Source organism: Phoxinus phoxinus (assembly GCF_949152265.1).
Source record: "Phoxinus phoxinus genome assembly, chromosome: 25".
Lineage (NCBI taxonomy): Eukaryota > Metazoa > Chordata > Actinopteri > Cypriniformes > Leuciscidae > Phoxinus > Phoxinus phoxinus.
Window position 1 is genome coordinate 10458381 of NC_136900.1, and position 13443 is coordinate 10471823.

Consider the following 13443-nt stretch of genomic DNA (forward strand, 5'->3'; position numbering starts at 1 on the left):
AACCTAAAACAAAAGTTGTGTGAACTGAACTCAGAAACAGCTCTGGAAAATAGACGCCGCAGCCTGAGGAATAATGACCTCATATCTTCCCTGCAGCCAATCAGAACACAGCATGAATACAGCCTCTGCTGACTCACTTCCTGTCCGTGGCTGGCTGCAGTTCTGGAGGAGAAAACTTTACAGTTCTTCAGTGCCTGTAATCAGTGCAGTGGATGAAAGCATTTACGGACAAAACAAATACAACAGACGGAGTAGAAAAGATAGATTTATAGAAAAATAACTAAAAGCATTCAGTAAGGCTGTTCGTTTTACTTTCGCACGACTGATGTGAGGATTAGTAAACATGAATTCTCATTTACACTCTTGATCCATCAAAGTTTGCAGCACTGGTTATGTCAAAAGTGAGAAGTATACATGGCTGTGAAATTTCTCCACTTGATCAGGCATGATATGATTTGGCACTAGCGCCATAATCTGACAGGCACGTATGTTTCATTTGTCCACCTGCCATATAGCCTTTCAAATTATTCTCTATTGACCACACTGTGACTGTATTGTAATACTCCGCCTGACCTGTAGAGGTCAGCCCAAAGTTGTGACTTCTTTGATTTCGCTGCTCTGCAGTACAAAGAATAAGTTGCTTAGACAGCTAAAGATGTCCTTATACTCTTTCAAATGAGCTGTATAAACACTAGTACCTTCTGACTTCCTCACATATTCACTTCCTCACATATTCACCAAGAGTTTTCCTACATTTTCCACCTTCTTTGGCTAGTCAAGCCACAGCCCATCTATGGCTGCTTCCTAAAACTGATAAATGCTGCCTTCGGAGGATGCATTCCAAGGTAGGAAGACATCAAGGCACGTCCAAAGTTAGCTTCACTTCCTGTTTCCTGAGACACCTTCATGTAATCGATTTCTGAAGGCAGCATAGATGTATCCTTCGCTGCCTTTGATATCCCACAATCCTGTGCTTTCCATTCTGTGACAATTGAGCTAAAAACATAAAGATGGCAATTTGCGGTTGGTGGTCAGTTTGTGTAAATGTACGTTTTTTTGACCAACGTTTTCCACTTCTGATATCATTTATAGCAAGAAATTACTATTGTAGTAATTGAATATTTGCTTATTGATAATCAAAGCTCGCTTTATTTTGCTGTAGATCATTAAACCGTTACACTGCCTCAGAGATCTGTCCGAAATCAGTTTGGTGAGATACTGTCGTACGCAAACGCTGCCTGCAAAGTCATTGCCTGATAAGGCAGCGAGGCAACAAGTCAGCTGCCTAAGCTTTCAGACGCAGCCTATGAGTGTTAACACCTAGTGCACCGCCAAGTGCCTTAATATTGCGCAGACCCTGCTTATGGTGAAATTTCTATCATGCACAATGAAAACAGAAAACCAAACCATACTTTCAGGTTAAGAATATTATGACTATTATACTGTCAGTTACCACAGAAAAAAGTTCTTAAGCACTTGCAATGGGAGTCTATGTATGGGGTAATGTATTCCAAAGGGTTTAAAATCACAAATTTGCGAAATTTGCAATTTACTATATTAACTGTTATCTGAGCTGCAAAGTTGTATAAATCAGTGTTTCCCAACCCAGTTTCTAGAGGTACAACAGCAGAGGATATTTTCAAACTCTTGCTACTCAAACACACTTGATTTAACTGATTAGAAACTTCACGACCTTAAATAAATTTTTCAGATAAGGAAGACATCCAAAATGAGTACTGTTGGTGTGCATCCAAGAACAGGGTTGGGAAAAACTGGTCTAAATCAAGCCTTTTATCCGTGGGACTACATTTCCAGCAGATGAATTTACTGACGTAAGTCAGAGTTTCCAGGCTTTACACAGTCTTAACTGGTTGAAGTTTTGGATAACTTTTCACAGACAAGGCTAGTTAGTAATTTGTACACAGCAGTGTCGTGTTAATGTTGTTTCTACACTTAAGTGCGTATTTTAACGTTTATCCCGGAGCTAAAACTTGCCCCATAGACTTCCATTATAAGTGCGTGACTTTACGTTATTTTCTCAGGAAATCAACGTCATGTAACAGATGCTGTTAACTTGTATTGAACTCTGAATATTCCTTGAAACAAGTGATCACAAATTGTCAGAACAATTTTAAATCGCGCAATGTGTCCCAAAAGAAAACAGGCTGCTTGAAAAAAATGCACATCTATTGATCAGTGTTTAAAAGCAACAAACACAAATCACAAACGTAAGTAACACTGGAAAATAATATCTTAACTCACTTACTGCCTATACATACATAGAATAGATTGTTCAAACATACGTTATGTTCTTGTCCAAAAGTACCTTAAAAATTGGTTAATTCAGCCTCAGCTGAAGAATGACCATGTGACTATTAGATCATCAGCACACACACACACACACACAGATCTGGTTGTGCCATCTAAGAAACCCTAAACTCAGATATGTGCTGAACTTTAATTCATAAGCATCAAGAATGGCAAGAGAACTGTATAACACTGACTGGAATGATTGAAGGCCTTGAAAACAAAAGTGTCCGGTCGCCTCCCCATCTCAAACCCAGTACTGATTCTTTTTCAGTGCTGGGTTTGTTGTCCGACAGTGCTGTATTAACTCAGGATCCGCCCCTTTGGAGTCCATGTTTGACATTGGGATGTTGTTTGCAGGATCGGTTTTCCTAAAAGTCTCCTGACTCACATCTCCATTCTTAGGCTTTGCCGCCACTGTTTGGACATTGTGCTTCCCCGTTTTGTTGCGTCGGACCAAGTAGTATGCCAGTAGTCCGGCCAGGAATATGAGAAGGAGGATGACAAGGATGGGAATAAGGATAGCCCACAGCGTGTTTCGTCTAGACACCACAGGAGTGGCTGCAGTGCTGCCAACAGCCACGACACCATCTTCTATCAACCTGGGCTCGGGTTGACCCGTTTCCTTGTCGGAATTGGACACCGCTGGAACTTTGAGCAATGTGGCGCCATAAACTTTTGAAGGGTCGTAAGGAACAACCTGGAAGGGCAAAACACACTCTGCAGGAGGAACGCCATGCGCCTTTAGGAGGAAGCGTGCTTCATCTTGACTTTGACCCCCAGTTGTGTTTGAGATCTCCAGAGCTACCCGTCCTTCATCCAGGTCTCGTTGGGTGAAGGAGCTCGCTGGTTGGCCATCATCTGACCCACCCCTCTTGATGAACCGAGCTCCTTGAGGTTGTTGGATTATGCTGAAGGTTGGAGATGTTCTGGTCTTGTTGGCAAGAGCAGTAGCATCCAACAGCTTTCTGTCTACCAATACAGTAGCACCTCTAGGGAGCAGGGGATTCTGGGCCACCTTCGCCAGTGGTTTTACGGTAATGTTGAGGACTGAGGACACGTTCGCTGCCCTGCTTCGGGCCACAAAGGCCACGCTGTCTCTCGGTGAGGTTGACTTCACGAAACGGACGCTTACTCTTCCCTGTTTAATCTGCTTCTGTGTGAAAGCAGAGGTGGGCTGTCTGTCCACCATTACAGCTGCATACTTTGGGACGTTAGTAATCTTATAGAGTACATCCTCCTCAACGGGACCCCCAGTGGAGGTGCTCAGCATGTCCTCCGTGATTAGTGTCTCATCGTCTCCCTGCTTTATGTGGATTTCCGGAGCTTTGTTCAGTATCAGAGACTTGGCCAGGATTCCTATATGCAATGTGTGTGGGTCCGTTTGGTGTTTCCCGTCAGATACTGTAAATTCCATGAAGCCATCGGACAGACTTCCATCGCTGACGAAAGCAACCCGCCCATTGTTGATGTCTTCCTGGCTGAACTGGTTGATCCGGTCTCCGGAGTCAGTGTAGATGAGATAACCGTTAGCTGGACTCTTGGAGATGGTGAATCGAACCTCGTCCGGTGTGCTGTCCTGGTCGACCGTTTTGAGGTAGTTTTTGGAGATGATGGTCGTGGAGCCCTGTAGTGCTTCTAGAAGCAGGTCCAAGCTTGCGAGTTCTGGTGGGTTTGAGTCTCGCCGTCTGATGGAGATCAGGAAGATCTCCTCCAGAACCACGGCACCGGGCTGAACTCGCGGGGTGAGGCCACTGGGGTTCAGATGGACACGGAAAGAGAAGCTATCAGAAGATGCTCCAGAGTCATCGTGATAGTACTCCAGATCACCACGAGCCACATCGTCCTGCAGGAAATGGGGAGCTTCGCGGGGCAGGTCCGAATCCCCGAGAGTGAGTCGTCCATGAACCGGGAACCGATGAACTTCGTAGACGATGTCCTGCCCCTTCCGCTTCTGCTCAGGCAAACTGGCAAGCAGGTTAGAGGCATCCAACACAGAGTTGTCGATCACTTTAGACTGACCCTGCACCACTGACACACCTGCAATACATTGACAAAACACCAAAGGCAAAGAATTAAATCAGCTGTGGCCTAGAGGTTAACATACAAAAGGGTTCCTCAAATATGGCCTTGTAGAGTCTAGCTCAAACCGTGCTCAAACTCACCAACCTGTAATTTTCTAGTTACTCTCTCAAGACCTTGCTTAGGTGTCTTTGGAGCAAAACTCTGCAGAGAAGTGGCCTTTCAAAATCAGATTTGAGGAACCCTGGCAAACAAGCTCCAACTACATTGACTCATGCAGTTTGAATGCAGCATGCAATGTGTCCTAATCCTGTTCCCACCACATTTGCCAATCATTCTCAAGTCTTCTGTTCAATGTTGTATCAAATGTTAAAGGGCACCAGCATTCAAACCTCAAGTCATTTAATTGGCAGCTACCTTTGTTCTTCCAGAGCTGAGAAGAGACGTTTCGATTGGCTGCATAGTATGAGACAGTGACTGGCAGGCTGTGATGCAGCTCTGTTGCTGGAGGCGATGTGAGAGTCAGCTCGACAGAATCTTTCAGGACCCAGAAGGCCTCAGACGGCATTTGATGCTCATAATACACAGCACCTGCATCCAACTGAAAACACAATAGAAAGCAAATACAAATAATAACTGGCCACAACCTCTAACACGGTCTATAAAACAGCTCAAACAGGCGGCCACTAATTATAGCAATAAATTAATATAGTTTTAGTTCTAAATGTGAAATAGTTGCACATTTCATAAGTTGACCTGACTGTAATGAGAGCATAGTGCTGCCCTCTACTGTCCGCTAATAATATCTACACCTGCAATGGTGCCCTCTTGTGGTTAATGATGGAATTACAATGCAAGAGACTTTATTGACAGCATATTGAGGGATTTATGAAAATCCCAGGGGGATTTTTTTTTTTTTTTTTTTTACAATATTATTCGAAACCATTCTAAAATGTTAGCTGTAAGTGAAATGTTTTCCTCTGCAAGTACAGGTTCACAAATATACAACATTATTTACCTCAGTCTGTGTGAATCTGTTGATCTCTTCAAACTGTCCAAGCTGGTTAGGTTTGATTATTCGTCCCAAGCGAGGAGGTTTCCCCAGTGAGTATGTGATTTCATCACCATCTTCACTTGTTATAGCCCGCAAAATTTTTCCACCGATCACCTGCCTGGTGCCTAATCAAACAAATCATATCACTTCACTGATTCCTTCAAGAAAACACATTTTAACAGCTATATTTGACACTATTGATGTATTAGGTTGCTCCAGATAAGAATAAGATTACAGTCTGTTCATGATGAGGACAATTAAAAATGATCCCCCCACCTGGGAAGACCATGAGTTCTCCCTCTGCTTCCATTGAGATGGTGAGCTGTCTTGCCTTGACAGTGAACTGGTTGAGAGGTGAAGTGTGTTCTCCATCAGTCACGGTGAAGCTGAACCCACCCGATTCTGAGCCTGAGATCAGACACAAGCAATCATATTCACTACATCATGTTACACTCACAATAAAGGTTCTTTAATGGTTCCTTGCAGCACATCAGATTGATCAAACTAACCTTTTTATTATCAAGAACGATTTTTGGAGGTATAAAGGTCTTTGTGTTGCTATGGTTCTTTGGAAAAGGTCTTGATTTTCTTATTTGTTTTGTGTAATATTTGCCATCACAATTCAATGTTGTAGAAACCCCCTTCTACACCATAGAATTGTGATGTCAAATATATATATTTTTGGTGAAACTTTTGAAGTTGTCAGGGAACTGCTGCTATGCTAACGTGTTTTGAGTGGGTTTTAGCATCTTGCTATGCAGCTGCAAGGTGTTCACAGTAGTTTTTAGTGTGTTGCAAGGAGTTTTGAGTGACTTTTAAGTAACAAATTGCTACAGTATATGTTTGCTAAGGTTTTCCGAAGACTTTTTCGCATGCTACTAATTTATATGATTGCTAATTTGTTCTAAGTTTTTTTTTTTTTACGTGTTGCTATGTAGGCTGAATGTGGCTATGCAGTTGCTAATATGCTAGTTGTTTTGATCATCATGCTACTGTATATGACTGTTGAAATCTTATGAGTTGTTTTTAGCGTGTTGTTGTGCAGTTGCAAAGGTGTTTTGAGTGGGTTTTACATAGAGTTCAACAGTCAGGTTCTGGAAGTAAAAACTCTCCATAGGGAAATCGATTTTTAATGATAACTTAGAAACCTTTTTAGACAGCCCTATACTGTGAGCAACTACGGTGGTGTTAATTGATGGCATTTGCTTCTGTTGAAGCCCCATTATTTCAACTTTTTAATCTTGTTTAACAGTGGAATTTGTGGTAAAAAAAAATACTATACCCATGATCACCCATGGCGCTACCACCCATTTTAGGTCCGGGCCCACGGGCGTTGCTAGACCCGTATAAATCTGCTGTGCACCAGTAAATCTAAAGTTTGAGTTTAACAATTTATTTGATTTGTCAATGTATTTAATTGAAATATATTATAGGGTAATAGAAATTATCTATTTGCAACGCAGTAATAAAACAATCAACGCTTGTAAAAGCAACGCAGTTTAACCGAAAACACGTCTGTGTTTCCTAGCAACTGCAGCGCGCACACATCTGAGCAGACCGAAGTCTGTTGGTACGCTAGGCTATGAAAACATGACGAAACAAAAGTTTGTAAATAAAACAAATAATCTTATTTTGATTCATTATTGGCTTCTGTATATGGACATCAGAAATTTAGAAATCTACTGAGTCGCTGTCCTCAGTGCCGCAGAAAAGCGCTGAAACGGAGATAAAGGGGAACCCGTTTTTTTTTTTTTGTGGCTTATTTTAACTGGCCCATCCAGTTTTCTGGAGGCCCACCACAATCAAAATCCTGGCGCCGCTAGTGCCCATGATGCGGTGCAGAAAATTCCACCAATCAGAGAGTCACTACAAGCAGATCTTGTTAGCTCCGCCCACTCCCATGAATCACTGTGAATGACTTAATAGAGTGTACATTTTCGAGAAAACATTGTTTCTATAGATATAATCAACATTTTTAAATTAGTGGTTTTATATTTATCCATTGTTTTTTGTTTTTACCTTGATTATTCTGTTTGCAATGCTTCATGGGATTGAAGTTCTTTCTCTCACTAAAGCCATTAAGTACTCAGTCTTGTACCTTGTATTTTTGTTCAATTTCCAAATACTTTTTTACCAAAGTTTGTAATGTTATGATTTACCTCGTAGCTGCTGGTTGGCTTGGTTCATGGCTTATAACACTTTAACGAAGACTTTTTAGAAATCCCTATGGGAGAAATTAATGAGAAAAATACTTTCGCTAAAAAAGTGGGCGGGCGCTGTTGCACTCTATAGTTTTTTGCATGCTGCCACTCCATATGATTGCAAATGTGTTCTGAGGAATTCTGAGTTGTTTTAAGCATGTAAGCATGTGGTTGCCAGGTCATTTTGGGGTATTTTATCTATGCAGTTTCTAAAGACCCTTTCACACAGAGATTCTGGAAAATACGCGGATAATGTGACCCGGGATTTGTCGCGGGATCGTTTGATTTTGGTTCATTCACACTGCCAGTGATTTTCCGGGATCTGTGAGTGCGTTCACACACATCCCGGTAAGATCCCGTAAAGCCACGTGACGTCAAGATGAGACGTGTAACGTACGCGTCAAACATGTACACTAACGCATCGCGTACCGTTCCACAAAGCTGGCGAGCGATCTCAGCTTCAGCGCGGATAGTGAGGAGCTCCCTGGTCTCAGCTTCGTTCCAGTTTGCAGACATTTTTTCGTTCTTTCTGTTGATGACGAACACAAATTTTCATCACTACGACACACCCCTTACGGCATTGATCCTGGCTTTTGTTCACACAGGGCGCACTTCGGGACTGACCCCGGCAATGTTACTAGGTCCTCAACCCGGGATCAATCCCGGGACGTGTTTGCGTTCACACAGAAGGCACTCTGGCAATTTCCCGGGATCAACGCGTTGTTTGAAAGCGGCTTATGGTGGTTGGGCCTTGAAAATGGTTGTTAACACAATGCTAGGTGCTCTACATGATTGATTACATGTCCAGGCCTAAAGTCTCTTTTCTGGTCCATCCTGAGATGGCCTACTGCTTTCTCTGTAGTAGCTTATATTTTATTCTGTTTTTAAAGGTTTTAAAGGACTCAATTCAAAGAAATTGATGTCAACCCACCCTGATGAATGAATAAAACCTCTCCATTATTAATCTGAGCCTGGGTGAAACTGTCCACACTGTCATCTGGAGACACTTTAAAGGCAACAATCCCATTGCTTGGCTTTTCGATGGAATACACCAACTCCTCTGGAGGGGTGTCCAGATCAGCGCTGCTCAGAATATTGGCTGTGATTTCAGACTCCTCACCGACTAGGAGCTGAAAGGAGAGAGCACACACACGGACAAAGAGAGATAAACAAACCAATAAACAAGATGGAACAACTAAACTGTTGTTTTCAGAGGTGTCTAACTGTCTGGAGTTGTTGGGATGTGAAAGAGGCAGTTATGTCTCCTCTGATGCTTCTCTAATGGATGTGTAATGGACAAGTTGCGGAAAGACATTCTTAAACGATCAAATTCAGCTGGGAGAGTGCAGGGCTGCCACACATTTATCTGTTCCTGAACGCTTTCACTGTCTCCATCTACCGCTCTCCTGGGAGACCGAGTGTAGAAGAGGAAGAAAATAACTGGAATTGAGTACATGGCGTAGTGGTGCCCTGGAACAGAAAGGTCCACAAGCTCATTATCATTTAGTAATCTAGTTTTAACCTAATGTGACCTTCAAGATTTAAGTGCATGTAAAATCATCTCCTTTCCTCTTCCGAGTGCTATTTAATGGAGGATAATGCAGTGTCATTACCAGGGTAAATATTAGTCATACCAGATAACTCTCTGTACTGCCCTCTGGTGACCATTCAAAGACCTTTACATCATTTTCTGTGTAGTATGTGCATGGGCTTCCACTAGATGGTAGCAGTAGACTAGAGTACAGTGCAACTGAAACAAAAATCTCCCAAATTGGGCTGGAAATTGCTGTTTCTTCATACTCAATATTTAATAGATGTAACATGGATCAGAAGCTGCACGGCAAATCAAATCCTAGCATGCTGTGCTGAGGCCTGCTTTGAAACTGCAATCTCTCTCTGATTGGACTGGTGTGTCTGATATATTACTGTGTGTGTGTGTGTGTGTGTGTGTGTGTGTGTGTGTGTGTGAATCTCACTAAAGTTTCATATTTCATACCAAAAACCAAAAAGACATTTAAAATGAAGCCCTTTTAGGACAAGGATTTTTGGCACTTTATTATTGCAATAAAATGCATATGTAAAAAAAAGCTTATTCTCATTGTTGTAATGTGAAATAATAATATTTTAGGGTACTTAAAAAGTAGTAGATACCATAATATTTGTTGTACTGAATTTTAAATGACCTACTTACGTTTTTTTTCCCCACACTACGGTGATGAAAATTAGATTTTTTTCATTACACTGAGAATGAATATTATTTGTATAAGGTGACGTAGTTACATGTAACTACACTTACTATCGTAATAACTGTAAATGATATATAAATGTAAATGATACTGTCAATATAAATATATATATTTCGTGCACACAGAATTAAAATATATTTTTAATAGAATTTATGTATTTATCTATTATTTATTTATATACAGTGCTATGCATAAGTTTAGACACCCATGCTAAAGTTGCCTAAAAAGAGGAATAAAAAATCATCTTTTGGAAATTTATCTTAATGCCTTAATTTAAAAAATGAGGAAAACTCCAACCTTTAAGGACACCAATTTTCTTTGTGAATGAATAATGTATCGTAAAAAAATAAATGTTCTTCCTTAAAATACAGAGTGCATAAGTCTGGACACCCCTATGTTAAATTCCCATAGAGGCCGGCAGATTTTTATTTTTAAAGGCCAGTTATTTCATGGATCCAGGATACTATGCATCCTGATAAAGTTCCCCTGGCCTTTGGAATTAAAATAGCCCCACATCATCACACACCCTTCACCATACCTAGAGATTGGCATGGGGTACTTTCCATAAGATCATATCTCAATGCAAATTAAACCAGCTTTTAGGCTAACTGAAATTAAACCATGTCAATCTCCAGGTATGGTGAAGGGTGTGTGATGATGTGGGGATATTTTAATTCCAGAGGCCAAGGGAACTTTATCAGGATGCAGAGTATCCTGGATTCATGAAATAACTGGCCTTTAAAAATAAAAATCTGCCTGCCTCTATGGGAATTTAACATAGGGGTGTCCAAACTTATGCACTCTGTATTTTAAGGAAGAACATTTATTTTTTTACGATACATTATTCATTCACAAAGAAAATTGGTGTCCTTAAAGGTTGGAGTTTTCCTCATTTTTTAAATTAAGGGATTAAGATAAATTTCCAAAAGATGATTTTTTATTCCTCTTTTTAGGCAACTTTAGCATGGGTGTCTAAACTTATGCATAGCACTGTAATCATATTTATATTAGTGCTGTCAAATCGATTAATCACATGTAGTAATCTGGATTAATCGCAACTAACATAAAAAGTTTGTAAATATATATATATATACACACATTTACTAACTTTTATGTTAGATGCGATTAATCCAGATTAATCGATTTGACTATAAATAGATAGAATACTATATCTAGCCTATTATATATTTAATTTTATTTCTTTTGATTTTGATGATGATCCAATCATTTTTCAGTGAGATCACCCAAGTATGAGTGTGTGCACTGTGCTAGTAAATTGTGTTTACAATTTTGGGGTCTGAATGTAGATCTTCTCTGTTATTATCATTAGTAGGCTAACCATTGAAAATTGAGGTGTCCTGGATGAAAGCATGTCTGACTGAGAGAAAGCGCATGCGAGAGAAAGGAACTACCCGCATGTGGAAAAACACACATATCATTATTTTACATTTTGCGGGAGTCAAGCGGCATCTCTGATTGGTCGTTTTCCCTCCAGCCCAGAAGAAGCTGAATTCTTGCCACTGTCATGGTTTTCCAAAAATATGAGTTTCCAGGGCGACCAGAAACCACAGACAGCATCGAGCAAGCACTGAATGACACTCTGTGTTCCAGTGGCGGGAGTCGCTCTGAATTTTCCGACTACGTCTCTGTTCTTCTAGAAGCTTCATTAATGTTTAAAACTGGGGGAATGGACTGACGGGCGGGCAGCTCGTGTACCTCCAGTCCAGTGTTGCGTTGGATGCGAGGCGGTTCGTCGTTCACAGGGAGGACGGTGACGCCGACCGTCAGGGACGCACTCCGGCGGGTGATGTCAAAAGCGGACGCCGAGAGAGTGAAACTATCTTCTGTGGTCTCACTGCTGTCATGGTAATAGTACACCTGTCCCTGTTGTACCTGAGGATACACACGACATATACACCAGATATCAGAAATACAATCCCTCACACCTAATCCTTTTGCATTTCAGTTTTTACAGTGGCTTTATTTGGCCATTTTCCAAGTGAAGGGACAATAAAAATGTCTTTTTAAAATTCTGTGGATGTAGTTTCCCGCCTAAAAGATCAAATAAACTTAAAGGGACAGCTCACCCAAAATTAAAAATTCTCATTTACTCACCTTCATGCCATGCATGATTTGACTTTTTCTTCAGATAGGCAAGTCCATAATATAATGCAAGTGAATGTGAGCAAGTGAATGCATTTAAATGTAGGGTAGGTAGGATTTATATAAGAACTTTTTACCAAATTTGATTAAACTTTCTATATATATCAATGCATAATTAAAATGTAAGTACTCTGATAAAAAGAGTATAAAAATCGAGTGACTCTAGACCGTTTAATCTTCATTAAACACAGCTCATTATTTCCATTCGGGACGAATCACAGGATTGGCTTGCGCGACTGTCACTCTCCGTCGCCATGACTACCGCCGTTATTACTGGCTCTGCCCACGTGCGCGCAGTCGCGCACCATACTGTCTATGTCGCGCACCCGTTTTTAGGTGGGAGTGAATGGAATTAATGAGCTGTGTTTAATGAAGATTAAACGGTCTAGAGTCACTCGATTTTTATACTCTTTTTATCAGAGTACTTACATTTTAATTATGCATTGGTATATAAAGACAGTTTAAACAAATTTGAATAAAAGTTTTTTTTAGACAATTCTGACCTACCCTACCTTTAACGCTTGAATAACCACACACAACGATCATGACTGTAATCCATATGAGCCCAGTGGATGAATCAATGTCTTCTCAAGCCAAACGAAAGGTGCGGGTAAGAAAAATACTAATATTTTAATATTTTAACTATAAACCATCGCTTCTGGCCAACTAACGAGCAGTGTCTGTTAGCAGATATGAATCAGACAGGCTACTTATGAGAGTTAGTTGACATGTAGTTGCAAAGTTACTCATAGTTAGTGGAATGTCTAAAGTGGACCATCGAAATAAAGTGTTATTTATTTTTCTTGCACACACCAATCGTTTCCTTCAGAAGACATTGATTCATCCACTAGGGTTGCATGATCGTTGTGTGTGTGGGTTTTCAAGTGTCAACCGAGCGGCAGCCTTTCACTTGCATTATATAGACTCACAGAGATGGGAAATGAGAAATGAAATGAGAATCTTCATTTGTGTTTATTAGAAGAGAGAAAATCAAGTGGCGTGGCATGAGGGTGAGTAAATGATGAGAGTAGGCCTATATTTATTTTGGGTGGACTATCCCTTTAAATAAACAAAAATCTACCATGGCAACTGTAGTTCCTGTTTTCAGGATTGTTTCGTGTTGCTAATCAAAATCTTTGTTTGTTTTCCTGTATTATTATTTTTTTAAATCCATTTTTATTTATAGTATAGAAATGATGGAGGATGAGAAAAAATGCCTTCGAATCACATTAACCATGACTAAATGTCACAAGTATGTTCGAGCATGTGCTCCAAACACTAATCCCCATCTCCCAACTTTTTAATGTATAAAATGAACATGGTTGTGGATAATGAAGCTGTTCTTCCATGCAGACAGCAAACAAGCCGTTTCTCAGTTGGTTTCATCACATAATTAAATGTACATCAGTCACACTAATACTGGATTTAACGTGGGTGGTCAGGCACTTTT

The 13443-nt window shown here is 40.5% G+C and overlaps 1 protein-coding gene across 1 annotated transcript in view; it reads right to left on the reverse strand.

Annotated features, from left to right (window-relative positions):
- Window positions 1-2439: 2439 nt before the first annotated feature.
- The window catches only part of cspg4 (chondroitin sulfate proteoglycan 4), a gene marked incomplete at its 5' end in the record, with an annotated part of 61018 nt that continues 50014 nt past the window's right edge, over window positions 2440-13443 (reverse strand). The window contains 6 exons of the mRNA XM_079603886.1: window positions 2440-4347; window positions 4747-4930; window positions 5348-5508; window positions 5660-5791; window positions 8516-8714; window positions 11547-11723. Of these exons, the coding sequence (XP_079460012.1) occupies window positions 2555-4347; window positions 4747-4930; window positions 5348-5508; window positions 5660-5791; window positions 8516-8714; window positions 11547-11723 (2646 nt within the window). The 3' untranslated portion in view covers window positions 2440-2554. The remainder of the gene's footprint in view (window positions 4348-4746; window positions 4931-5347; window positions 5509-5659; window positions 5792-8515; window positions 8715-11546; window positions 11724-13443) is intronic.